The 27867-nt window shown below is 39.9% G+C and overlaps 1 protein-coding gene across 1 annotated transcript in view; it reads right to left on the reverse strand.

The window, feature by feature from the left end:
• Positions 1 to 27867, reverse strand: part of pcgf5b (polycomb group ring finger 5b) — a 184769-nt gene that overhangs the window by 15797 nt on the left and 141105 nt on the right. The window contains exon 8 of the mRNA XM_072557783.1: positions 22283 to 22372. Within this exon, the coding sequence (XP_072413884.1) occupies positions 22283 to 22372 (90 nt within the window). The remainder of the gene's footprint in view (positions 1 to 22282; positions 22373 to 27867) is intronic.

Here is a 27867-nt window from a genome sequence, read left to right on the forward strand (position 1 = left end):
TAATCAGTTTAAATTATTCCCTAAAAATACCAAACTCCAATCAAATTTGAATTTAGTATATTGACAATATTAAAGGCCAATGACAATAAGACCGGGAAAACCTGAACAGTTGAGAGAGAACTGCTAACAGCATGTACAGACTGTCCAAAAAACAGCTCTCTTAAAGGTACCTTTATCTATCAACAGCCTGTGAAAGAGAAATTCTAAGAAGAAAGTCTCCAGAGGAGGATACAAAGAGAATATTCGACAACTGCCTGGTTTTGAAATTTGAATTTTTGGTAAATCAGGGGTTTATCAGTCTAGTATTATAGAAGGAAAGTAAAAGATAGATTAGAGGAAGGAGTTGTAAGTACTTGTTAGTTCATTATTCTCTGTTAAGCTTGTTACTTTTTACTTTAATTCATTTTGCAAGGTCTTTTCCCCGGGTGCAGGAGTCTAAAACTAGAGGGCATAGGTTTAAAATGAGAGGGGAAAGATTTAAAATGGACCTAAGGGGCAACGTTTTCACATGGAGGGTAGTACATGTATGGAATAACTTGCCAGAGGAAGTGGTGGGGGCTGGTACAATTACAACAATTAAAAGCCATCTGGATGGGTATATGAACAGGAAGGGTTTAGAGGGATATGGGTCAAATACTGGTAATTGAGACTAGATGAATTTAGGATATCTGGTCAGCATGGCTAAGTTGGACTGAAAAGTCTGTTTCGTGCTGTACACCTCTATGGGTCAACTTACGATCCCCTCCCCCCAACTAGTTTACAGGTTCCTGAATAGCACTAGCAAAACCCTCCTCCAGGATATTGGTCCCATTCCATTTCAGGTGAAATCCGTACCTTTTCAGCAGGTCTTCTCTGCCCTAGAAGAGATCCCAATGATCCAAAAATCTGAAACCATGCCCACTGCACTATTTCCTCAGACATTGATTTATTTATCTTCTTATTCCTACTCTAATTAGCATGTGGCACCAGAAGTCATCCAGAGATTGCTACCTTTGAGGTTCTGCTTTTTAACCTCACCTGGCCATAACAACATTCAATACATGGCAGCTGAGATTTAATATAGAGAAGTGCAAAGTGATACATTTTGGTAGGAAGGTGATGTAAAATAAAGAGTACAATTATAAGATGGGTACAAGAACCTTGTGACCTAGGATTTCATATGCATATATTGTTGACAGTGGCAGAGTTTGATGAAAATGTAATTTAAATGGCATCGGCGGATCCTGGGCTTTGTAACAGAAGCATAAAGTGTAAAAGTTTTTATGAACCCTTATAAAACACATTCTATCTGAAGTGGCGTTTTGCATTCAATTAGTGGGTCTGGTGCTCTACTGATAATGACAGTGGACCACTAATCCAGAGCTAAGGGCTAATGCTCTGGGGACACAGTCAAATCTCAGAAGAACAGAGGATGAACTTTAGATTCAAAAGAATCTGGAATTAAAAGTTAGATTAATGGTGATCTTGTAACCATTACCAATTATAAAAACCCACCTAGTTCACTACTGTCTTTTAGGAAATGAGATCTGCTGTGCCTACTTGTTCTAGGCTACACATGACTGCAGATCCACAGTAATGTCATTGAACCTTAACTGTTCACCACTACCTTCTCCAGCAGAATTCTGGATGGGCAAAAATACTGGTGATGTCCACATTTCATGAATGAATAAAACAAACTCCTAGCACTGAACATTATGAAGGATATGGAGGTGTTAGGGTGGAGGTGTTTCATAAAAGATTTATGGTATGAGAATGGCTCCAGGCATGAGGGCCTTTAATTACAAGGATATATTGGAGAAGCTAGGTTTGGTGCTGGGAAAGAGTTCAGCACTTGGTTTAAGTCTGAAGATTGTATTGTAAGATTTAGAACAGGAGAATCAAGGAATAATCTAAAATAGAACATCTAAATTGGAAAAGAACTAACTTCAGTGGGATGTAAGAGGTCCAGGCAGGAGTAAATAGAATGAAAGACAGACAAGAAAGGAAATATTAATGGGTGATCTTTAAGTAAGAGATGTTTCTGGTACATTCCAAACAGGGGGAACATGATGAAAAGCAAAAGGGAGTATGCTGCATGTTAGGTAAATTCATCTAGCAAGAACCAGACCAAATATAATAAATTAAGAAGGGCAGTGAAGAGTGACTTAATAATCACAAAGAGAGTCTCTGAGAAAAGAGTAGGACTAAATCTACATCTTAACTCAAAAACCTTCTACTGGTATGTAAAAAGCAAGCAAGTTGTCATGGAATGGAACTTTGAGGAACTAAAAGGTGATATATAAACAGGACAGTCAATGATATGACACCATTTCCAAATCTTGCTATTCTGTCATTACAACAGGAGTTCTATGCATGAACACATAATCCAAGATTGTTTATGTTTCTCCAAATAGAAGCTTTTCTTTTACATTATGGTCAGGAAACATAAGCATGATAGAAAACTTTGTTTTGCAGATCTCATTCCCTAATTATTGATCATAATTTTGTGTTTCCGCTCCTTTTCATGCACTTTTCTGTGCAATTAGCTTGGGTGTTAGTCAACAGTGAACAAACTTGAATAGGACAAAAATGGTGTGTCTCCTTAACCAATCAGATTGAGGAATTCTTACTGAGCAATGCAGCACCTGAACCAAGACGACAATGTTAGAATCATTATTCAATCATGAAAACCTGAAGGAGTGAAAAGTTATCTCTGTGAAATTAATTTTCAAGAGCAGAAAAAGTTATTTGCTGTAGTTAAGACATATCAAGCCATTAAAAATTAACTAGCACTGCTTGAATGAACAAACGCCAACAGTTTAGATGAGCTTAGTAGCTTTCTAATAGCTGAGTGTCACAACTTCATATATTTCATGTGTTTGGATGCTGAATTCTGGGTGAGATATTATTTGGGCAAAATGTTTGCAGGAGCCAAGGCAACTTGACCAGCAATTTTCTAACTTCCTTGACTAACTGCACATGCCTGAAGCTGCTGTCCAATTTATTTCTTAATAATGGCAAGTGTTGATCATCATGGCTACAATAAAATCTGGGCTGTCACAAATAACACCTGGAAGAAATATAGTTTATTCTCGTTATTTCACAGTTGTTAAAGTGAATGGCTGATTGAAGTAAATTATTTTAGTGCATGAATAAATGGTAGATTAATTAGTCACTTATTCTTACAAAGAAATATTCTGAACAACATATTATTTAAAGTAGAAATAAATAAACTATAATTTAGCAGGTTCATCTATTATACCTTGTTGAAAGGTTTTTCCAAGCAAAAATAGTGGATACAGATAAATACACACAGCTGGATAAAATGTTCCATGTTTAATTAAAACTGTAACCAGCCTCATGGCCTAATTACAAAGTAATTAGTAGAAGTACATTTTTAAAGTAATAATTAGCAGTTGCCTTGCAACTGATTACCAGGAATTAACAAAGTCAAAAACTATGTTCTAAATGAAACCATCAGCGTATTTTTGAAATTCATGCTGCACGAGTTCTACTTTGAAAACTTGACAGTCTGTAACAAATATTTTCTTTTTTCTTTTGAAATGTATGTTTCAATTGATTTAATGTGTTAACCAATTACCAGCTTGATTAGCTTAAGCGCCTATTAAGTACTTTGATTAGATGGTAGTTTGCAGAAGAGCAACATAAAATTAGGCAACATCTGTTTTATATTGTGTGTAACATTAGTGTACATATTTGGAAAGACAAGAACAAAAAAGACCACAAAGACGATTTTGTGTCTTCCTTGCTTTGAGTTCAAAATAGTACAACAGCACAGTACAGATCCTTCGGCCCTCAATGTGCCAACCTTTTATCCTACTCTACGATCAAACTAACCTCCATACCCTTCACTTTGCACCTAACCAAGAGTCGTTTAAATGTCCCTAATCTATCTGACTCCACTATCACCACTGGCATTACATTCCACGCACCCACCACTCTCTGTCTGTGTAATGAACTGACACCTGACATCTCCCCTAACCTTCCTCCAATCACCTTAAAATTATGCCCCTTGTGATAGCAATTTCTGCCCTGGGAAAAAGTCTGTCTATTCATTCTATCTATGCCTCTCATAATCTTGTACACTTCTACGAAGTCACCTCTCATCCTTCTTCATTCCAATGAGAAAAGCCTGAGCTCCTTCAACATTTCTTCATAAGATATGCCCTCCAGTCCAGGCAGCATCCTGGTAAATCTCCTCTGCACCCTCTCTAAAGCTTCCACATATGTCCTATAATGAGGCAACCAGAACTGAACACAGTATTCCAAGTGTGGTCCAACCAGGGCTCGAGAGAGCTGCAGCATAACCTCCACGGCTCTTAACCCCCGATCACCCTGCCAGTGAAAGCAAACACACCATATGCCTTCTTAACAACTCTATCGACTTGGGTGGCCACTTTGAGGGATCTATGGACATGGACCCCAAGATCCCTCTGTTCCTCCACACTGCCAATAGCTCTACCTTTAACCTTGTACTCTGTATTCAAATTCGATCTTCCAAAATGAATCACTAAAACACTTTTACAGGTTGAACTCCATCTGGCACTTATCAACCCAGTTCTGCATCCTGTCAATATCCCACTGCAACCTATAACAGTCTTTCACACTATCCACTTCACCAACTTTCCTGTCATTGGCAAACTTACTAACCCACCCTTCCACTTCGTCATCCAAACCATTCATAAATATCACAAAGAGTAGAGGTCCAAGAATAGATCCCTGTGGAACACCACTGGTCACCGAGCTCCAGGCTAATACTTTCCATCTACTACCACCCTCTGTCTTCTATGGGCCAGCCAATTCTATATCCATACAGCCAAAATTCCCTGTATCCCATGCCTTCTTACTTTCTGAATGAGCCTACAATGGGGAACTTTATCAAACACCTTGCTAAAATCCATGTATGCCACATCCACTACTCTGTCTTCATCAATGTATTTTGTCACATCCTCAAATAATTCAATAAGGCTTGTGAGGCATGACCTGCCCCTCACAAAGCCATGCTGACCATCTCTGATCAAACTATGGTTTTCCATGTAACCATAAATCCTGTCTCTTAGAATTCTCTCCAATAATTTGCCCACCACAGACATAAGACTGACTGTTGTGTAATTTCAGGGAATATCCCTATTCCCTTTCTTGAACAAGAGAAAAACATTTGCCACCATCTGGCATTATTCCAGTGGACAGTGAGGATACAAAAATCATCGCCAAAGGTGCAGCAATCTCTTCTCTCGCTTCCTGTAGTAACCTTGGGAATATCCCGTCTAGCCCAGGGGACTTATCTATCCTTATGTTTTTCAAAATTTTCAGCACATCCTCCTCCTTAACATCAACCTGTTTGAGCATACCAGCCTGTTTCATGATGTCTTCACAAAGATCAAAGTCCCTCTCGGTAGTGACTACCGAAGCAAAGTATTCATTAAGGGTCTCCCCTATCTCGTCTGGCTTCAGGCTCAAGTTCTCTCCACTATCTCTGATCAGTCCTACCTCATGCTGACCATCCTCATGTTCCTCACATAAACGTAGGACGCCTTAGGGTTTTCCTAAATCCAACCTGCTAAAGCTTTCTCATGTCCCCTTCTAAGTGTCCTGAGTCTATTCTTCAGTTCCTTCCTGGCTACCTTGTAACCCTCTAAAGCTCTGTCTGATCCTTGCCTCCCCAACTTTAAGTAATCTTCCATTTTCCTCTTGACTAAATGTTCTACATCCCTTGTCAGCCAAAGCATCTTCACTCAACCATCCCTTCCTTGCCTCAGTGGGAAATATCAATCCAGCACTATCAGCAAGGTTTCCCTAAACAACCTCCACATTTCTGTTGCCTCGGCTCCTGCAAACATTTTGCCCAAATAATATCTCACCCAGAATTCAGCATCCAAACACATGAAATATATGAAGTTGTGACACTCAGTTATTAGAACATCTGTTCCCAATTTAGGCACCCCAGTTCCTGTGTAATACCATTGTAATACCCCCCCCCCACAATTAAATACTTTCCCATACCCTTCGCCTATCCCTCTTCATGACTACAGCAACGGTCCTGATGAAGGGCTTTTGCCCGAAACGTCGATTTCGCTGCTTGTTGGATGCTGCCTGAACTGCTGTGCTCTTCCAGCACCACTAATCCAGTATTTGGTTTTCAGCATCTGCAGTCATTGTTTTTACTTACAGCAACAGTCAGACAGTTGTGATCACTATCACCAAACCCTCTCCCCCTGAGAGATCTGACATCTGGCCTGGTTCACTGCCAAGCACCAAATCCAATATGGCATCCCCTCTAGTTGGCTTACCTACATATTGAGTCAGGAATCCTTCCTGGTCACACCTGACAAAAACTGCTCCATCCAAACTATTTGAACTAGGGAGATACCAATAAATATTAGGGAAGTTAAAGTTACCCATGACAACAACCCTGTTATTTCTGCACCTTTCCAAAATCTGCCTCCCAAACTGCTCCTCTGTGTCTCTGTTGCTATTGGGTGGTCTGTAGAAAATTTCCAATAAAGTGACTGCTCCTTTCCTGTTTCTGATTTCTACCCATACTGACTCAGTCGACAAACCCTCCTTGACAATCTCCCTCTCTGCAGCTGTGATACTATCCCTGATTAGCAATGCCACTCCCTCACCCCTTTTGCCTCATCCCCATTCCTTTTGAAACATCTAAACCCTGGAACATCCAACAACCATTCCAGCCTCTGTTATATCCAAGTCTCTGTAATGGCCACAACATCATAGTTCCAAGTACCGATCATACTCTATATTCATTACCCTAATTCCTGATACTGCTTACATTAAAATAGACACACTTCAACCATCACACTGACTGCAACTTTGCCCTAACAACTGTCTATCCCTACTCAGAAACTCTCTGCACACTGTATTCGGTTGTTCACTACCTACTCCATCCTCAAATCCGTAAGCTCCGTTTCCCAATCCCTTGCCAAGCTAATTTAAACCTTCCCGAAGAGCTCTAGCAAATCCAGAATAATGTTGCCCCTCCAGTTCAGGTTCTTTCTTGTACAGGTTCTACCTCCCCCAAAAGGTATCCCAATGATCCACATAGCTGAAGCCCTCCCTTCTACACCAGCCCTACAGCCACATGTTCATCTGCACTCGGTCTCTGTTCCTAGCCTCACTAGTCCATGACACCTGTAGCAATCCTGAGGTTACTACTCTGCTCGTCCTGCCTTTTAGCTTCCAACCTAACTCCCTATATTCTCTTTTCAGGTCCTCATTCCTTTAATGTTAGATTTTTGCAAATTACAGTACATTAGGACAGAGATAGTCAATAATAAGAAATGGTTTGATGTTTAAAGATTTAGATGGATCCTACAAGTTGTTACAGTTTTGAAACAATAGGCAAATTTCTAATTCATCCATTGAAAATTGGCTCAGAATTAATATTCGGCTTGGACTATTTATGTTGTTGAGAAGGATAAAAGAAACACTTTTTTTCCAGGAACAATTCCAACACACTTGTTTCACTGTTTCTACATACTTCCTATTTCTACATCTAGTAACCAAACATAAACAGCATAAAGCACAAAGATTTATTTGGCTGTAGAATATCTGGAGGCAATCCAGAAAACAGCAGTTGCATTGGCATAGGTCCATTTGCAATAGAGAGAGTACCTGGGATTGCAGTGACCTGTTTTAGTACCCCTACTTGTCATGCCCCCTAAATAAAAATTGTATTTTTAAGCTTCAGTTAACTTGAACTGTCAGCTGAAACTAGGAATAAAATACAAGATGTATGCATCACACACTTCTGTCCTATATTGATTCATCAGAGGACCAAAACTTGCATATTAAAACACTCAATATCTGCCCCTCTGAAGGGAGATTACTGAATAAGCAACTTGCACATCTGATTAAGTTGAGAATAGATCAATTCTACAGGAAGATTTCCAATCAGGTCTTTAATTCCATATTTGTTATGAAATAGGGATTACTGCACCTCTTGAACAGTTAAGCTTCATGTAAGGAAAACAACTCTCATGGTTTTAGAGCAACCCCTGGATTTTCTGATTAATTGCTTTTGGGCTTCATTGTCATGTGCCACATGATACTAAGAACACAGAATAACACCAAAACCTCACATCACATTCAGTTAGACCACTTGCCAGAAAATGTTTGATCAATTCAATTTTCAAAAGTAGAAAATGCATAAGCAAATGCCCAAAAGGCTGACCTGGATTTTTCTTTTCAAATGCCGAAGCACTTATTGGTTATTTCAACAATACTGTTTATTTAATTTTGTCCACTTGAATTGTTCTTCTCTTGGAAAGGAAAGGGTTTGGGGAATGTTTTGACCAGGAAGAAACAATGGCGCTACATCAATGCTAAACCTCTGGCATTCTGGAGGAAATGAATAAGATTTTTAGTCTCTGGTTCTTAACTTCAGTATCAAATCAGAGTCTGAGATTGTGGCTGCTTGGAGCCAGACCACAGGAGATATTTTCCTGGACACAGTCTCATGTTTGGCTTCTTCTGAGTTCACTATTCAATTAAAAATGGCAAGTGGGCTCCCAATGCTGCTGGCCCAGTCAGAGACCCAACTTCTCTGAAGGCTTAGAATCCCTGTCAGCAGAGGTTAGCACTGGTACAGCAGGTAAGAGAATGCAAGTGCATCTCAAAGTAGAGATATCTTACAGAGGTCCAACTCATTCAATCTCAGAGAGGAGGCAGGCTTTTCAAAGTGGAGGGTAAATCCCTCCAGTGACAACATTTGAACTGGCTTTTGCTGCCAGCAGATTCCACTTTGAGGGATGGAATCCCCAGCTCTAAAGCTCCACGGATCTCCACGTGCTGCAGTGAGAAGCCAATCTACACTCCTGTCCATCCCAGAGAAACATCCAGCAGCAAGAATGCACTGGGGAGTCATCCAGACGCCTAGTTATTTTCTCAGCACTCCCACCTTTAAGTCTGCCAACCTGAAGTTGTAGAAGTTCTGACCAATATATTTAGAGAACTGAAGGATCAATTAATACACAGAAGAAATAAACATTAAGAATGCAGTGGTAAAAACAATGACTGCAGATGCTGAAAACCAAATACTGGATTAGTGGTGCTGGAAGAGCACAGCAGTTCAGGCAGCATCCAACGAGCAGCGAAATCGACGTTTCGGGCAAAAGCCCTTCATTATTCCTGATGAAGGGCTTTTCCCCGAAACGTCGATTTCGCTGCTCGTTGGATGCTGCCTGAACTGCTGTGCTCTTCCAGCACCACTAATCCAGTATTAAGAATGCAGTGCCCAGCATAATCATGATGAATGGCATTGCCTCCTGTGCTGTAGTTTTAATTCTAATTTCAGGTATTCATTCAGTAGCTCTGTCACAACAAATTTCTCAATAAATAAGCAGCCTATGTACCCTAGACCTGCCAATACAGATATATAACAGAAATCCACATCTCAAGTATTTTTCAGACATTCAATAGCTCCACAAGATTTTATCATCGTGACTCACGTCTCTAAGTACTGGCCACTGACAGAGAACAAGTTTTAAAGAGGCTGCCAATCCTTCTAAAATCTGATGGCTAGCCAGGGTCAAACATTCTTAGACACATGTGTAATTGCTCTTTTCATTGGCAAACAGTCATAAACATTATAGTCAAACAATAAACAAAGTATTTTGTGCTCAGAGTAAATTCATAATTCTGATGAATGTCCTGACATTCTCTTCTCAAATCTATACATCAATTTTAAAGGCAACATGTTCTCAATCTCTGCAAAAAATGAAACAAAACTCTCCTCTGGAAACAATCTCATTAATCAATAATCTGTGATGTAATTTTCTTGCATTTTTATTGGACAATATCACAATTCTCCAAAAGTACGACTATTTCAAATTCCCTACAGTTGACTAAGATGGCTCAAATACAATAATGGGAAAGCTGCACCAGAAATGGCCATGCATTTCTGCAGAATTCAGCTTATACAGTTGTAGTGGTCAGATCAATGAAATAAAGCTGGAAAAATGCTTAGGAAATGAGGCAAAAGGTAATCAGATAGATCAAAGCCAGATTAAGCGAACCAGAAGTTGAAAATGCTCAATTGAAAGAAGCAGTGAAAGAGATTGAAGAGGCAAAGCTAAAACCCTGGCTAGGAAATGAAGCAGTGTCCAGAAGGGTTACTAAAATTACCTTACAATGGTAGGTTATTCAGCAAGCCGAAAATTTATTCCTTTTCTGGAAGTGGAATAATGTCTGGCTCTGCTGGGCTCACACAAGGTTAACAAAGGTATGAATAAACCAGGAGAAAATTCAAGAGAGAACTGCCTTGAACTTATTCCTGGGATTAGAGTATTTGCAGTAAATAACTAGCTATTAGTTCTGACTTTGGCTGGTGGCCTAACAAATGGAAGTTATGCACCTCCCCTTTTCCCAATGTTACTGTGTTACCTCACAATAGAAGACAGAGGAAGGCTGAATAACATTGCAGAGTGACCATCAAACGAATACCTGGCATAACAAATGCAAACTGCTCTTAATTCAGCCAAGGACAAGATGCAAATCCTGAAAAAAGCGAACGATTAATAAAAGAATGAAAAAACCCTTGAGAAGTGCAGGTGAGAGGAGGATTGGGTGATCAGGAATTTTCCTGACCTGAAGGAGACATCTTTGCTTGGGCAATGGATAAAGAGAGGGCCAGGTTCAGGCCTTCACTCACCTTCCAGGAACAGAGATAGCCAGAATGCATCTCTACGCAGCAGCCAGGCTGTGTGAGATCAAAAATACAGAATGACATTATAGGAAAACTGTAAGTGCTTTGTTGAAGAGAAGCTGATGTTATTAAATTAAATATAAAACTATAAAACGTACCATTTATAAAGAAGAGGTAGCAATTTGGATTTCAGTAAGGAATAATACTGATAGCTAAGTAAAGTTAAATCAATCATCCACAAGGCAGAAGATTACATGGTAGAGAGGTGGTCACACTGTAGATTGGAAGTGTGCAGGCAGACAGGGAAAAGGGATCGCCAGGTGGTGTAGGAGAAGCAGTTAGTACCGAAGTCCCATGAGTCCATCATTATAGCCAGAACTAAGTCTACGATACTATGGGCACCTCAGAAGTACAGAGGGGGGGAAGGAAGATCAATGAAAGGCCAATAGTGATAAAGGATTAGAGACGGGGTGCAGACAGGCTCTTCTATAGCATTAAACATGACTGCAGCGTTGTGTGCCAAGATCAAGGTTATTACAGAATGGATGCAGGTCACCCTTTTACAGGAGGGCAATCTGACAGAAATAATGGTCTTCATTGACATAAACAACATTGGTAGGAAGTGGGATGAGTTACTGAAAGCAGATTTCAAGGAGTATGAAAGGAAATTAAAGAACAGAACCTTAAGAGCTATGTTTTCAGGATTACTCCCAGTGCCCTATGCGGGTAGTCATAAGAACCAGAGTATTATCAATTGAATACATTGAAAATAGGAGCAGGAGTAGGTCATTCAGCTCTTTAAGTCTGCTCCGCCATTCATCATGATCATGGGTGATCATCCAACTCAATAACCTGTTCCTGCTTTTCCTCCATAATCTTTGATTCCTTCAGCCGTAAGTACCATATCCAACTCTCTTTTTAAAATCGTACAATGTTTTGGCCCTAAGTGCTCTCTGTGGTAGCAAATTCCACAGATTCACCACTCTCAGCATGAGGAAATATTTCCTCCTCTCAGTCCTCAACATTTCTAGTATGATATTTGTTTCCTTCTTTGTGAATGTAGAACCAAAGTGTGCATTTAGCTAGTCAGCCATTTCTTTGTTCCCATTATAAATTCTCCTGTTTCTCATTGTGAGGGACCTACATTCCTCTTCACCTATCTCTTGGCTTGAGAACTGGTATAGGGATTGGTGCAGGAGAAAGGACATCAGATTTCTAAGGAATTGAGACTGGTTTTAGGGCAGGTGAGACCTGTCTAAGCTGGATCAGTTGAATCTTAACAAGACTGGGACTGATATCCTGACAAGGAGATTTGCCAGTGCTGTTAAGGGTGGGTTTAAACTGGTTGGTTAGGCAGCAGGGACTTGAGGGTAATCATAATTGGAAGGAAATAAAGTTGATAACAAGGAGTAATAAAAATCACCAGGGAGACTAAGCCAGGCATTAAGTATGCTTTGAATTACATCAAAAAGATTAAGGGCACTCTACCCAAATGCACACAGCTTTGCACCAAGACAGATTATCTAAAGGTACAAATTGAGATACATGGGTATGATCTAATTGCCATTACAGAAATATTGCTAGATGTTGACCAAGAATGAGAAGTGTAATTCAACGATATTTTATGTTTAGGATGGACAAGAAGGAAAAGAGGGTGGAGTTGCACTGATAATAAGCAATGGGATCAGCGTATTAGTAAGGAAGGTCTCAGATTGGGAGAACAATGCATAGAATCTGTTTGAGTGGAACTAAGAAATAACAAAGAGCAATACATATTGGATGGCATTACTTAGAGGCCACCAAATAGTAATGGTGGTGAGAGAAACATGGAGATTGGGCAACACAGTAATCGTAGGTCATTCAATCCGTAAAGACTGGTAAACCAAATAGGCACTAAAGCTATAGGGGATGAGTTTCTGTAGTAGTGTTCTCAGATTAATTCTCTATTGTAGTATATTATGGTGCTGACCAGAGGACAAGCTATTTTACATTGAATATTATGAAATTAAGAAGGACCATTTAATATTCTTGTTGTAAAGGAAACTTTAGGGATGAATGATGATAAAATGATAGAATTTTACATTATGCATGAAAATGAGATAATTCCATAGAGGCAAGGGTGTTAAATTTGAATGAGGGAAATTATGAAGGCACAAGGCACAAAATTGGCTGAGATGGACTGGGAAAATGCATTGAAAAATTATATACAGAGAGTGAATAGCATTTAAAGAATTCTAATGCATAGCTTACAGCAATTATATATTCCTTCAAGGTGCAAAAACATATGAAGAATCAGTCAACTGTGACTGACAAAAGAAGAAGATTGTAATAGAAGAGGCTTAATAAGTTGTCCAAAATAGTTGTAAATCTGAGGACAGGAAGTTTTTTTAGAATATAGCAAGAAACTGGTAAGGATAGGGAGACGAGAAATCCAATCTAGCTGAAAATGTGAAAACAGATTGTAAAAGCTCCTATTAGTACATAAAAAGGAAACATTTGGATAAGGTGATTTTGGGTCTATTACAGCAAAGTTAGCAGAATTTATGATGGGAAACAGGATAATGGTAGAGAAGCAAAATTTTTACTTTCTATCTGTTTTTACTTGGGAAGATACAATAAATTTCCCAGAATTCAAGTTCCAAGTGACTAGAAAGAATGAAAAGTTGAAAGAAATTAGTTAGAACACTGAATTAGAGAAATGAATGGAGATGAAAGTTGGTAAGTCCCATGGACCTAAGAGTTGAATGAGTGGCTATAGAAGTAATGGATGCATTGGCGATTATCTTCAAAATTACTATTGATTTGGAAATGCTAGAGCCTATTATAAAGAATGTGATGCATGGATACTTGGATAATATGATCTGATTGGCCATATTCATGTTGAATCACAGAATCCCTACAGTGTGGAAACAGGCCATTTGGCCCAACAAGTCCACACTGGCCCTCTGAAGAGTATCTGACCCAGACCCATTCGCTACCTTATTACTTTACATTTGCCCTGACTAATGCACTTAACCTACACATCCCTGAACACTATGGGTAATTTAGATTTAGAATGGCCAATTCACCTAACCTGCACATCTTTGGACAGCATGGAATTGTGAATAGGAAATTATATTGATGAACTTGTTGGATCTTTTGAGGATGTTATTAACAAAGTTGATCATGGGGAGCCAATGAATGTAGTATGCTTAGATTTTCACAAGTGGTTTGATAAATTCTCCTACACACAGTTGGTTAGCAAACTTAAAGCTCATGGGATAGCATGTAATGTACTGGCATCAGTATTAGTTAATAGGTAACAAACAAGAATAGAAATAAGTGGGTTATTCTTACATTGGCAGGCTGTGAATACTGAGGTGCTGCAAGGATCAGTACTTGGGCTCTCTGCTGTTCACAAAATATATCAAAGATTTGCATGAGACGACCAACACAGTAATTCCAAATCTGCAAATGATACAAAGTTAAGCGGAAATGCATATTGAGAAAAATATAAAGCGATTTCAGGAGGATCTGGACAGGCTTAGTGAACGGACAAGAACATGGCGAATGGAAAGTAATGTTGAAAAATGTGATGTTATCCACTTTGGTATGAAGAACAGATGTGTAGAGAATTTCTTAAATGGTGAGAGGTTGTAAAGTATAGATATACAAATGTACCTCAGTGACCTTGTATATAAGGCAAATATATCAGGGCAGCAAGAGACAAAGAAAACTAATGGAATGTTAACCTTTATCTTAAAAGGCTTTGAGTACAGGAATAGAGAAGTCTTACTTCAATTGTGTAGGAGCTTGGTCTGACTGCACATGGAATACTGTATGCTCCTTACCTCAGGAAAGATATTACTGCTATGGAGAATGTGTAATGAACATTCACCAGACTTGCTGGGGGCTGTCCTATGAAAAGACAGAGTGGACAAATTGGGTGTGTATCCTCTACAGGTTAGAAGAATGAGAGATGATCTCATTGTACTCTACAAAATACAAAAGACCAATACAAGATAGATGCAGGGAAGATTTTTTTCCCCCTGGTAGGGGAGTTTAGAAATAGGGGTCCAGATATGAAAATAAAAGGGATGCCAGTTAGGACCAGGTTAAGGATATTTCCTTTTATTTAAAGGATGGTGAACCTTTGGAATTCTCTACTCCAGAGGGCTGAGAAGCTCAGTCTTTCAGCATGCTTGAAGTACAGATTAAGATTGACACAGTTGCAGATTGGTAACTATATGACCAATGGTATAAAGGATTCCTAGGATAATACGGGTAAAAAGCATTGAAATGTTTGTATTTAAATGGCAGAGCAGGCACAATAGGCTAAATGGCCCAGTTCTGTTCCTATGTTGCTGAAGCTGCTTGTCTGAAAAGAGAAAAGCGAAATTCAACAAACGGAAACATCTGGGGACCTAAAGTAAAGGGTGGGCTTACATTAAAGGTGAACAAACATTAAAGACAGAATATCTGAATCAGCATAGAAAGACCGCAATAATATTGGTCAGAACTTCATTTCGCAAATCAGATAGAGACAAATAGTATCATGATTAAGACATAATGATAGATGACCCAAAGTGTCTAATCCTTTGAAGAAACTACAGCAGTGTTCCAACAACAGGGGAAAAGGCTTGGCATGAATATTGCCAATTCTGGCTATGTTTCACTTTTCCTGAGAACTACATGAACCGTAAAGACAAGATGCTGCTGTCTCCAAACAGTTTTAGATTAGATTAGATTAGATTAGATTAGATTACTTTAGATTAGATTACTTACAGTGTGGAAACAGGCCCTTCGGCCCAACAAGTCCACACCGCCCCGCCGAAGCGTACCCACCCATACCCCTACATCTACATCGACCCCTTACCTAACACTACGGGCAATTTAGCATGGACAATTCACCTGACCTGCACATCTTTGGAGTGTGGGAGGAAACCGGAGCACCCGGAGGAAACCCACGCAGACACGGGGAGAACGTGCAAACTCCACACAGTCAGTCGCCTGAGGCGGGAATTGAACCCGGGTCTCCAGCGCTGTGAGACAGCAGTGCTAACCACTGTGCCACCGTGCCGCCCACTAATTTTAATTGGCATAAACCAGGTTTACAATGAACTATGGAAGTACAATCCAGTTATGTTGGACCACTTCAAGTACAGAGTCGAAAAGTGTGGTGCAAGGGTCAAAACAGATGGTGGTGAAGTAGAGTTAGAAGTTAGCGATGTACATATGCAATTTACATGGTATCTTCAAAGTGAGGGTATTAAAGGACAACAGGTTAATGAGAAATAGCTGAGGCCAAGATTAGATCCTTGGGGTTTTAAGAGGTAACAAGGCATGAGTAGGAAGAGAAGCCATGGTAGATAATTATCCAGCTGCAGTTGGATGGATAAAACAAAACCAGTTAGACAGTCTCACCTCACTGCATAAAGAGGTGTGGCCAACCCTACCAAAGGCTCAATCTTGCTGAGGCAGATGAAGAGGGCTGCAATTGAGCACAGCTAACTACTGTATACAGTTTTGGAAAGACAGACACATGGCATTGCCAAATTTCATGGAATAGAAATTCGAATGTTCCTCAAACTGGATTAACGCAACTATTAAAATGAATTATTGCACTGTACTTTAATGTGGGCACTCACTGATATAATAACTATTAACTCATCACAGTGCTATTTGCTGGATAGAAGCCCTGTGCTAAATTAGACTATCCCATGACTTCCTGAAGAATGAGACACAGGAGCCAAGACCAGGATTTGTCAGTGGTTTTAAAAGCCCTCATTAGCACACAACTTAAGAGTTTATTGGAGTAAAATCAGACACAGTTTGAAAATTGGAGCAGGGATTGTGATATATATATATGGGATTAGCCAGCGTTCATTGCTTCCGATGCAGATAGCACACAACATTGAGCTACCTGCTAATTTAACGATTGTAGCACACAGCCAGTGCAAAGCATGCTATTGAATGTCTACAGACCTGAACAAAGGTGTAGGACTAGCATTAACTAAAGCTAGTCTGTATTACGTAAATTCAGACTGCACCTTTTAAAGAAGTGCACTGTGGTTACTCGATATCATAGTAAATGCGTTTTTTGTGTGGTGAATATTCACTAATGGCACAATATGAGCAGTTTCAAGATTTTCCAGTGGCACACTGGAAGTTGTGATGATGCAGAAGATGAAGTTGAGGAAAAGTATGTCCAATTCACAGGGAATCAAACAAACTTTGCAAAGCCAGTGGGGCTAGGCACCATGACTATTCATTCTAGGAGTTATGCCCTAACAGCACTGATACAATGCTGCAAAAAGTTGAAGGCCTCTCACAAATAGCCATTATCAATGGATGTATCTTCTTCAAATGCCATCAACTCTACTATAGAGCTTACACAATGATCAATGAACCATACCCCATCACTGACCTATCCACAATCTCTATCAATCACCACTTGGATATCAAGGCTACAGTTCACTTTTCCCTCACACAATTAGCACTGTTATGAGTCTCACTTCAACACCTCATAGCTTGCACACAGTGCCAGTCATTTAATCATCACAAAAGCATTTCACCACACTCACTAACACATTTCCCTCTTTCTCGCAGAAGTAGCACATAATGTATCGAGGCATCAGGATGTTACTAGGGTAGTTGCATGTCCATACTACACAGACAAGCAGGAAGCTGGAAGAACACAGCAAGGCCAAGCAGCATCTGAAGGTGAAGAAGTCAACGTTTCAGGTATAACCCACATTCGAAACGTTGACTTCTCCACATCCTGATATCACCTGCCTTGCTGTGTTCTTCCAGTCTCCTGCTTATCTACCTAGGATTCCAGCATCTGCAGTTTTTTGTCCATACTACCAGGCAGAAGATGGTGCTTGCCAAGCATTAGAACAGTCATTACCACACAGAATTAATAGAACATGCTGGTACCTTCAATCCCAAACCATGGTCTCACACCCTACTAGCCCTTCGTCCCATAATCTTTTCTAATGTACAAGCTATAGATGGGGGAAGCAAGCGCCTCTTGCTTTCCTCACTTCACCCCAGCCTGACTTTTGTGTATTTGTCCTTTCACATACTCATACTGCCACGGAGGAATAGCAGCTGGCAGAAAACCAAGAAATCAGTGATGAATAAGAAAAAACTTATCTCCCTCTCACACCTTCCAGCTTAGACACTGACACCGTGCATAATTTAGGGATAGCATACAGGAGAAAATGCTGGTAGCGAGACACTGGACACATGTGGCCTGCAGCCAGGACATGGGAAAATCATCTGGGAGTAGGGCAGGGTAGTGAAATGTGCCAGTTTACCGAAGGTCAAAGAACTCAGATGAGCACTTCAATAGAAAGAGCTACAGAGGAACACCTTTCGGGATGCACAATGAAATGCTTGGTGCATTGATAAGCTTGCATACAATATTATGGCACAAGGAGGAAACCAGCTACTGTGGATGTGGACGAAGGCATTATGACTGCTGTGTCAATCCGGGGCATTGATCTGCATGGTTCCCTGGATATGATCACACACCAGCTGTATATTCAGGGAATGGAATTCCTTTCATTGAAATACATCTGAGAGCTGACTCTTACAAAGTATCCATAACATGGAGAAATCTGCAATCCTGGTGAAGTTGCATACTTGTTCTGCCCACCGTTCTTTGCCAAGAGCGAGTTAAATGTATTCACTGCTCTTGCAATTAAGTATCAGTAACAGTGGTCAGTAATCCACATGAAGTTACAAGCATTGCTTGCCCAAGCCTGGAAATAGACTGACAGATCAAACTTCATAATTATAGTGACCTTCACAGCCACTTCTTTTCCTTGCTTGAGACTGTAGTTGTGACTACTTCAGGAGGTAGACTTCAATGAGAATATCCTGAATTAAGCGCAGAGGTCATATAAAATATTTCTTGCTCAGGTTTAGGTCAAAGGATTGTTCCCTGAATACTTTGTCCAATATCGCCTCCTGATGAAAGCTGGTCTCTTCCTCCTGTACCTCCTTCAAGTAGTTTGTTCTACTCTGGGTTACCTCCCTGCCATACTTTAGACATTGTGAGAATGCACACTGCTGCCTTTACATCTGGGAGCAACTGGTTTGTTCAGAATCTTTGAAGTCAAGGCAAAGACCTTCAACAAGTGTTCACAATACCCTGTAATTTTAAGTAAGTCTGGAAGTCACCAAACGCTGAAATAATCACAACATTAGACCAGTAGAAATAAGTCAGCAACTAGCCTCAAGGTTGTCAATACTCCCTTTAATTAATACAGGTGAAACTGTCATGACTGCCTATTCTATACACTTCCAGTGCATGCTCACTATGTGCTTACACTCTTACCACAATGGCATCTAGTGCAACTCTCACTAGAATATGTACACTTACATTGCAGATGCCATTTCATATCTCTGAATCACCCATAACATTCAAAACAACAAGGTCACAGATCCAAAGATTATGGCTTTTATCATCTCTGGATGATCCTATTTCATATATAGTATGGAATTTCAGCACGAATTCCACTCCTGATGAGACTTCTACCACACTGAGTGAGAGAAATCAAGGCAGACTGGGGATTTAAAAACCTACTTCAGCTAAAATGACGAAAAGCATAAAATCATGGGAACACAGGCTATAACTATAACTTGCATGGGGCCTGGTTAGCTTAATTAGTTGGATGGCTGGTTTGCAGTGAAGAATGATGCCAATGGCATAGGTTCAATTCTGCACTAGCTGAGGTTACCATGAAGGTCCCAACCTTACCTGAGTATGGTGAACCTCAGATTGAACTCACCACTCATCCTCTCTCCCCAATGTGAACAAAGAACATTACAGCACAGGAACAGACCCTTTGATACTCCAAGCCTGCGCCAATTCATAGGCTCTATCTAAATTTGCCGCCTATTTCCTAAGAATCTGTATCTCTTTGCTCCCTGCCCATTCATGTATCTGTCTAGATACATCTTAAATGACGCTATTGTTCCTGCCCCTATCACCTCCGCTGGCAATGCATTCCAGGCACCCAACAACCCCTGCATGAAGAACTTTCCATGTATATCTCCCCTAAACCTTTCCATCTCACTTTGAACTTGTGACCCCTAGTAATTGAGTCTCCCACTCTGGGAAAAAGTTTCTTGCAATCCACCCTGTCTACACCTCTCATGATTTTGTAGACCTCAATCAGGTCCCCCTCAACCTCCTTCTTTCCAATGAAATTAATCCTAATCTACTCAACCTCTCCTCATAGCTAGCACCCTCCATACCAGGCAACATCCTGGTGAACCTTCTCTGCACCCTCTCCAAAGCATCCACATCCTTTTGGTAATGTGGTGACCAGAACTGAACGCAGAATTCCAAAAGTGGCCGAACCAAAGTCTTACACAACTGTAACATGACCTGCCAACTCTGACATGCCGTATGCCTCTTGACCACTCTACTCATTTTCAGGGAACAACGGACTTGAACACCTAAATCTCTCTGTACATCAATTTTCCCCAGGGCTCTTCCATTTAGTGTATATTTCGCTCTGGAATTGCATCTTCCAAAATGCATCACCTCACATTTGTCCGGATTGAACTCCATTTGCTATTTCTCTGCCCAATTCTCCAATCTATCTATATTCTGCTGCATTCTCGGACAGTCCCCTTCACTATCTGCTACTCCACCAATCTTAGTGTCATCTGCAAATTTGCTAATGAGGCAACCTACACCTTCCTCCATATCATTTATGTATGTCACAAACAACAACGGTCCCAGCATGGATCCTTGTGGGACACCACTGGTCACAGGTTTCCATTTTGAGAAGTTCCCTTCCACTATTATTCTCTGTCTCCTGTTGCCCAACCAGTTCTCTATCCATCTAGCTCGAACACCCTGGACCCATGCGACTTCAACTTCTTCATCAGCTTACCATGGGGAATGCCTAATTAAAGTCCATATATATGACAGCTACATCCCTTCCCTCATCAATCAACTTTGTCACCTCTTCGAAGAATTCTATTAGGTTTGTAAGACATGATCTTCCCTGCACAAAACCATGCTGCCTATCACTGATAAGCCCATAGAGAGAGCAGCCCTATGGCAACTTTACCTGTATGCAACTTAACTGCAAATTAGCCCTTTAAGATCAAAAATAATGTTATCCAATTTGTATACAATTAGTATCCAACTATCTTTCAAATGCAGGTTCATATCCAAATTGACTTGTGCCCCTCTTTCCACAGATGCTGCATATTTTCAACAATGTCTGTTTTCATTTCAGATTTCTGGCATTTGCAGATTTGTTGTTTTTTCAGTCATAATAACAGCAAAGTATTTTTGCATGGAAAATTAATGTACTTATTCAGACAACTTCAGAAAAGCTGTGGTGGGGACATATGACAATATTTATCACTTCATTCACTTGGGGTTTAAAGAAAATATATGTAATGTCAGCTAAGATCAGCAAAAATTGTAATAAGCCAACAAGCTCAAAATACCTTGTGAGAAATGTTCACACTAAAGATATCCCTGGGTGTAACAAATGTGCTGGCCTACATAATAAATCTCGAATGTATAATTGTCCTTTTAGCAAGAAATCTCGGGAGTTTATGTGGTATTTATCAGTCCTATCAAGAGTGCTGCAGGTAGGTTGAAAGAGGCAAGCGATATTTGACCAGGAGGTAGCAACTGGAAGTCTTGACCATCGTGGTCACAACTTGTTTTTTTTTTAAATGGAAGCATCTGAAGAAGGCACATCAAAACAGAAGTCTCCTTCGCTCCCAACCCAGCTGTTTCCCTTTCAACGGGCCTTCCTCTTATATCAGGCTAGTAATCCTTTGGATCGGATTTCTGTCCCTGGGAAGTTTCTTTGCCAAAGGTGAGAAAGGGTGAGAGCTCTGCTTGTTGCTTTGACTCCATAATGAATTGGATCCACCTTCTTAGGTCGGGCTTAATAAATGTGCAGGGTGGAGAGATCACGGCCATAAAAAGGTGACAAATATTGGTCGAGGAGTCCTAGACTCAACATTGAGTTCAATAACTTTACAAACTGATTCCATTCATCCATGTTTTTTACACAGCCCACACCCAGTCCTGTTATGACACAGGTTGCTTTTAGCACAGTCACCCATTCTCACGTACTCTTAGGCCCATTATCACATTATATACATTGCATTCAGTACAGTTCACACATTTTCTTCTACTGCTAGTTCTTATTTTCAGTTAGTCAACTTTTCTTCTGTCCTGATTTACTATCAGCGATGAAGAGTCGCTGAACTCAAAACGTTGATTCTGCTTTCTTCCCACAGATGCTGTCAGACCTACTGAATTTCTTCAGCAACTTGTGCTTTTGTTTCAGATCTCCAGCATCTGCAGTTCTTTATTTTAAGGCGTCAGTACTTCTTGCACATAAATATGTACTTGGATATCAATACTACTTATTCAGAAAGATTTTAAAATGTTGCATAAAGGAACAAGAAACTACGCTTCATGATATAATTGGACCTAAACCATATTCAATCTTTGTTTTCAAAAAACATTGTCAGTGCGGTATGAAGCCTCTATTGATCCTGACAATCAATGATGAAAAACTAATTTTTAAATATATAGTCATTAAAAATTTAAAAATCGAAAAACTATTTACACATACTTACATTTTCAGCTCTGAGTCTCCATCTAGTCATATATATGAATTCCATTGTATGATCCTTCCCCATTATTTCCCCATTGCATAGAACATCGAGCTATAGGGAAGAAAAGTCATATTTATTTTACTAACAACTAACATTCCTCTTCAAGCGTAAAGTCTTTTGTTCTTTAACAACTGCCCTATAAGCAGAATACAAAATTGTGCAATTTGCGATTTCTGAAAATGCAGTAAGGGCAGCACAATGTTTCAGTGGTTAGCACTGCTCTCTCACAGGTCCAGGGACCCAGGTTCGATTCCCGCCTTGTGTGACTGTCTGTGTAGAATTTGCACATTCTCCCCAAGTCCGCGTGGGTTTCCTTCCGATTGCTCCAGTTTCCTCCCTCAGTCGAAAGATGTGCAGGTTAAGTGGATTGGCCATGCTAAATTACCCATTATGTCCAGGGATGTACAGGCTAGGTGGGTTAGCAATGTAGAATGCAGGGTTACAGGGGTAGGGGGCAGGTCTGGATGGGATGCTCTTTGAAGGGTTGGTGTGGACTGGATGGGCCAAAGGGCATGCTTGTACACTGTAGGGCTTCTATGAATACATTTTTGTGGAATGTTGATTGCAGAGAGATAAAAGCATTCTTTTGTTAAGCAGACAGCTTCACTTCAATAATCTATTTGGCTTTTGGAGAAACTCTGATCCACCAGTAAGAACACACATGAAATTACTAGAAGGCATTAAAGACAATTTAATGGATAAATAATACAATGTTAGTGCACAGCTTGTAATTTTCACCTTTTTATGCAAAACCTTATTTTTGACAGAGGCTTTTCAATTATTGAGTCAGTTCTTGGAACTAATCTTTTGCGTGGGAGAGTAAGTAGTATTGTGGGGTGGACTTAAGAATGAAAACGAGAGAAGATGGGAATGGGATAAAGAAGATAGGGAAGACTTGAGTGTTGAAAGTGAACAAAGAAATGATCCAAAATGATCCACTTCCAATAGGATCGTGACTCAAGTCGGAACAGGACTAGAAACCTAACATCCTGGGTTTTAAGGATTTTACTAGACATAGGATGGGTAAAGGAGAGGAGGTGTAACAGTTGTGGTCAAAGATAGTATCATCGCCCTTGAATGAGATGGAGTTCCCAAATCAGAATCTGTATAGAGCATATTACTGCAGATGCTGGAATCTGTACTAAAAACAGAAAATGCTTGAAATCAGAGTTGATCAGCATCCATGGAGGGACAGCAAGCTAATGTTTCAAGTCTAGATAAGTCTTCTTCAGAGCTGACGTTAGCTTGCACTCTCAGAATCTATCTAGTTGGAGGTGAGAAAAAGGGAGTGGTGACTTTGTTCAGCATTTATTACAGACCCCCAAATAGTGAAGAGCAAGTCGAAGCAGCATTTTTAGGCAGATCAGCCAGGACATGTAGGATTGAGATAGGTCATGATTTCAATTACCCTATCATAGACTAGGAGAAAGGTAGAGTGTGGGGACAAAAGAGGAGAAATTCTTGTAGTGTGTGAAGGAGAACTTTTTGGAACAGTGCATTTCCAATCCTTCTATAGCGAGAGTTGTGCCAGATCGTGTCCTAGGAAATGAGGCAGGCTAAGTGGAAAATGTCAGAATTGGGGAGCTTTTGAGAAATAGCATTCATAATATAGTAAGATTCAATATAAAATTTAAAAAAGGATAAAAATCAGTGAATGATTAAGATTCCAGATTGGAAGATAGCAGACTTTAGTGTTCTAACAGTGAATAGAAGCAGTTTGATTGGAAATGTGTTTCGGTGGATAAAACAGTGGATGAAGAACAGGAGAATTTCAAAAGAGTGATGAATAGGTGCAAGCTAGGGACATTCCATGAAAAATAAATGCAGTGTATCCAAAGCTGGGGCATTCTGAATGACTGATGATATTGATGAAAAAATTAAGAAAGACAAAAAAAGCAAATGATGCATATCGGAATACTAACAACAATAGAAATCAGGAAGAGTATCTCAAATGCATGAGAGAGGCTAAGGCTAGAATAAGGAAGACTAAGAGAAAGCATGAGGAAAGGATAGAAAGCTGCACTAAAACAAATAGTAAAATGTTCTTCAAACATATTAATATTAAAACATTAGTGAAGGATAGAGTGGAGCCAATGAGAAATAAGCAGGGTAACCTACTCACTAAAACAAAGGGTACGTAAGAAGTATTAAAGTAGTACTTTGCTTCTTATAGAGTCATAGAGATGCATAGCACGGAAACGGACACTTCAGTCCAACTTGTCCATGCCGACCACATATGGCAACCCAATCTAGTCCCATATCCCTCCAAACCCTTCTTATTCACATATCCAAGCAGATGCCTTTTAAATGTTGCAATAATTCTATTAGATTTAAAATAGTGATGGAAAAGGATAGACCAGATCTAAAAGTTGAAGTTCTAAATTGGAGAAAGGCCAATTTTGATGGTATGAGGCAAGAATTTTCAAAAACTGACTGGAGGTAGATGTTCGCAGGTAAAGGGACGACTGGAAAATGGGAAGCCTTCAGAAACGAGATAACGAGAATCCAGAGAAATTACATTCTGTTAGGGTGAAAGGAATGGCTGGTAGGTATAGGGAATGCTGGATGACTAAAGAAATTGAGGCTTTGGTTAAGAAAAAGAAGGAAGCATATGTCAGGTATAGGCAGGATAGATCAAGTGAATCCTTAGAAGAGTATAAAGGCAGTAGGATATACTCAAGAGGGAAATCAGGAGGGCAAAAAGGGGACATGAGATTTGTGTGGAGCCGCAGAAAATGGGGAAGATACAAAATGAGTATTTTGCATCAGTATTTACTGTGGAAAAGGATATGGAAGATATAGAATGTAGGGAAATAGATGGTGACACCTTGAAAAACGTCCATATTACAGAGGAGGAAGTGCTGGATGTCTTGAAACACATAAAGGTGGATAAATCCCCAGGACCTGATCAGGTATAGCATAGAACTCTGGGAAGCTAGGGAAGTAATTGCTGGGCCTGTTGCTGAGATATTTGTATCATTGATTGTCACAGGTGAGGTGCCGGAAGACTGGAAGTTGGCTAATGTGGTGCCACTGTTTAAGAAGACACTCAAGGAACTAAAGACCGGTGAGCCTGACATTGGTGTTGGGCAAGTTGTTGGAGGGAATCCTGAGGGACAGGGTGTACATCTATTTGGAAAGGCAAGGACTGATTAGGGATAGTCATCATGACTTTGTGCATGGGAAATCATGTCTCACAAACTTGATTGAGTTTTTTGAAGAAGTAACAGAGGATTGATGAGGGCAGAGCGGTAGATGTGATCTACATGGATTTCAGTAAGGCGTTCCCCATGGGAGACTGATGAGCAAAGTTAGATTTCACGGAATACAGGAGAACTAGCCATTTGGATACAGAACTGGCTCAAAGGTAGAAGACAGAGGATAGCAGTGGGGAGTTGCTTTTAAGACTGGAGGCCTGTGACCAGTGGAGTGCCACAAGGATTAGTGCTAGGTCCACAACTTTTCGTCATTTATATAAAGATTTACAAGGATGCTGCCAGGGTTGGAAGATTTAAGCTATAGGGAGAGGTTGAAGATCCTGTTGTAATATGAGGTAACCTTCTTTGCTGTCCACTACACCTCCAATTTTGGTGTCATCTGCAAACTTACTAACTATACTTCTTATGCTCAAATCCAAATCATTGATATAAATGATGAAAAGTAGTGGACCCAGCACCGATCCTTGTGGCAAATTTTACCAATACTGTTATGGACAGATGCATTGGTGACAGGTTAACTGGTGAGGACTAAGTGGGTTTTTCCTTCTTTTTGATTCCCACACCACTTGCCAGAGATCCAGTATAGAAGATATGATCTTAAGGACATGAACAAGTCAGTCACTATTGGTACAATTAAACCATTCTTGGTAATGTACATTGAAGACCTACATCCAAGTACATTCTGCACCCTTGCTATTCACAGTACAAATGGTGCTCAACATGATGGAATACTGATTCATCAGTGGAGTGAAATGGAAGTGGTTGTTTATGGTTATAGCTGGGGTTTTCTTGCGCATTTTTGATTGATGCCATGAGACTTCATCGGATCCAGAGTCAACGTATAGATTCTCAGAACAAGTCCTTCTCATCTGTATGTCATCATGACCACCACCTTTGATAGTGCTGGCGTTTTCTTAGACAGGATATACCCAGGGATGGTGATAGTGATCTCTGGGTCATTGTGAAGGATGACTTGGTGAATATAACTACATCAAGTTGTCGCTTGACCAGTCTTGAGTCAGATCTCTCTATCACTTAACTGCAGCAGTGGCATTTAAAGAGTGGGCATTTGGTTAATATTACATAGAAAGAGAAGAACAAGGGTATGTCATATAGTCCCTAGAATTTATTCTCACATTCATTGAGATCTTGGCAGATCTGTGACCCAACTCCATGAACCCGTCTTTGCCCAGTACCTCTAAATTGGATAACACAAATCTATCAATCTCAGATCGAAAATTAAAATTTTCAATCAGTCTCTGGGTGCAGAAATGATCTGGGTCTATTTTTGAAGGATTCTGGCGAGATGAAGGGGAGGGGGAGGAAAGCAGAACAAGCATAAGCGCAGATTTAGGGATGGGGATTTATTCTTGGAGCTTTGTCCCACTTTCTCTGCTATACCATGCTATACCCCAGAAACTGTATGATAGGGACAAGGGAAATCAAGCTCAAACTGTTTTTATTTCCTCTTCTAAGATCTTTTGTAATAGCAGACTGTGTTATGAATTATCATAGGAAAATGAAATCGAAAGTGATGTTTTCTGTTCTATTTATTGCCATTACTCTATTCCTGATTGGTCACAAAGTTATAATTATATCAGTAATGTGTGCCAACAATATCATCAATGCAGCAAGTTCACCCAGTTGCTATCATGAATCTTTGTTTCTCAGCCTCCCTTGTAATAATTATTATGAGGAAGGGTTTTGTGCACTCCAGAATGGCCTACTTCACATTAAGGCCTATTTCACGTTAACGAGGGCTGGCACTTTGGACTCTGGAAAACACCCACATTTTAAATGCAATTGCACATTCTATCAGTTGAAAGATGCAATGGTGCATTGGTTGGTTTCTCCTCAATTAAATGTTTGCTTATCATTTCCTAATGATGACAGCGACCCTTTACATTTAAGTGCTTCAAATATTCCTATTATAATCCTAGATTAAGAGTCAAATCACTTGTTACGAGAAACGTAAACGCAGAAAAATAAAAAAATATTGTTTCCTTTTAAAATGAGTTTAAACCAGTTTCGTAAATCTCAGCTACCAAGATAAGTAAATGCAAGATCATCTTTAAAAATAGCTGTGCACAAAACCATACATATATTTGAATAATTCCATTGAATAACTCAGAATAGTACTGATGAAGACTGACAGATATGCTGATTGAATCAGATATTGGATTCTCTTCCAATCTTCTTCGTTGAATCAGAAAACACCACTAAGCAATAATTCAGTTACTTCAATCTTATTAGGTATGGGAGAGGCACCTAAAAAAACAAATTTATATTCAAGCATATTTTGCTTTATACTTAGACTGTTGTGTCAAC

The sequence above is a fragment of the Chiloscyllium punctatum genome, chromosome 38, assembly GCF_047496795.1.
Source record: "Chiloscyllium punctatum isolate Juve2018m chromosome 38, sChiPun1.3, whole genome shotgun sequence".
NCBI classification, from domain to species: Eukaryota; Metazoa; Chordata; class Chondrichthyes; order Orectolobiformes; family Hemiscylliidae; genus Chiloscyllium; species Chiloscyllium punctatum.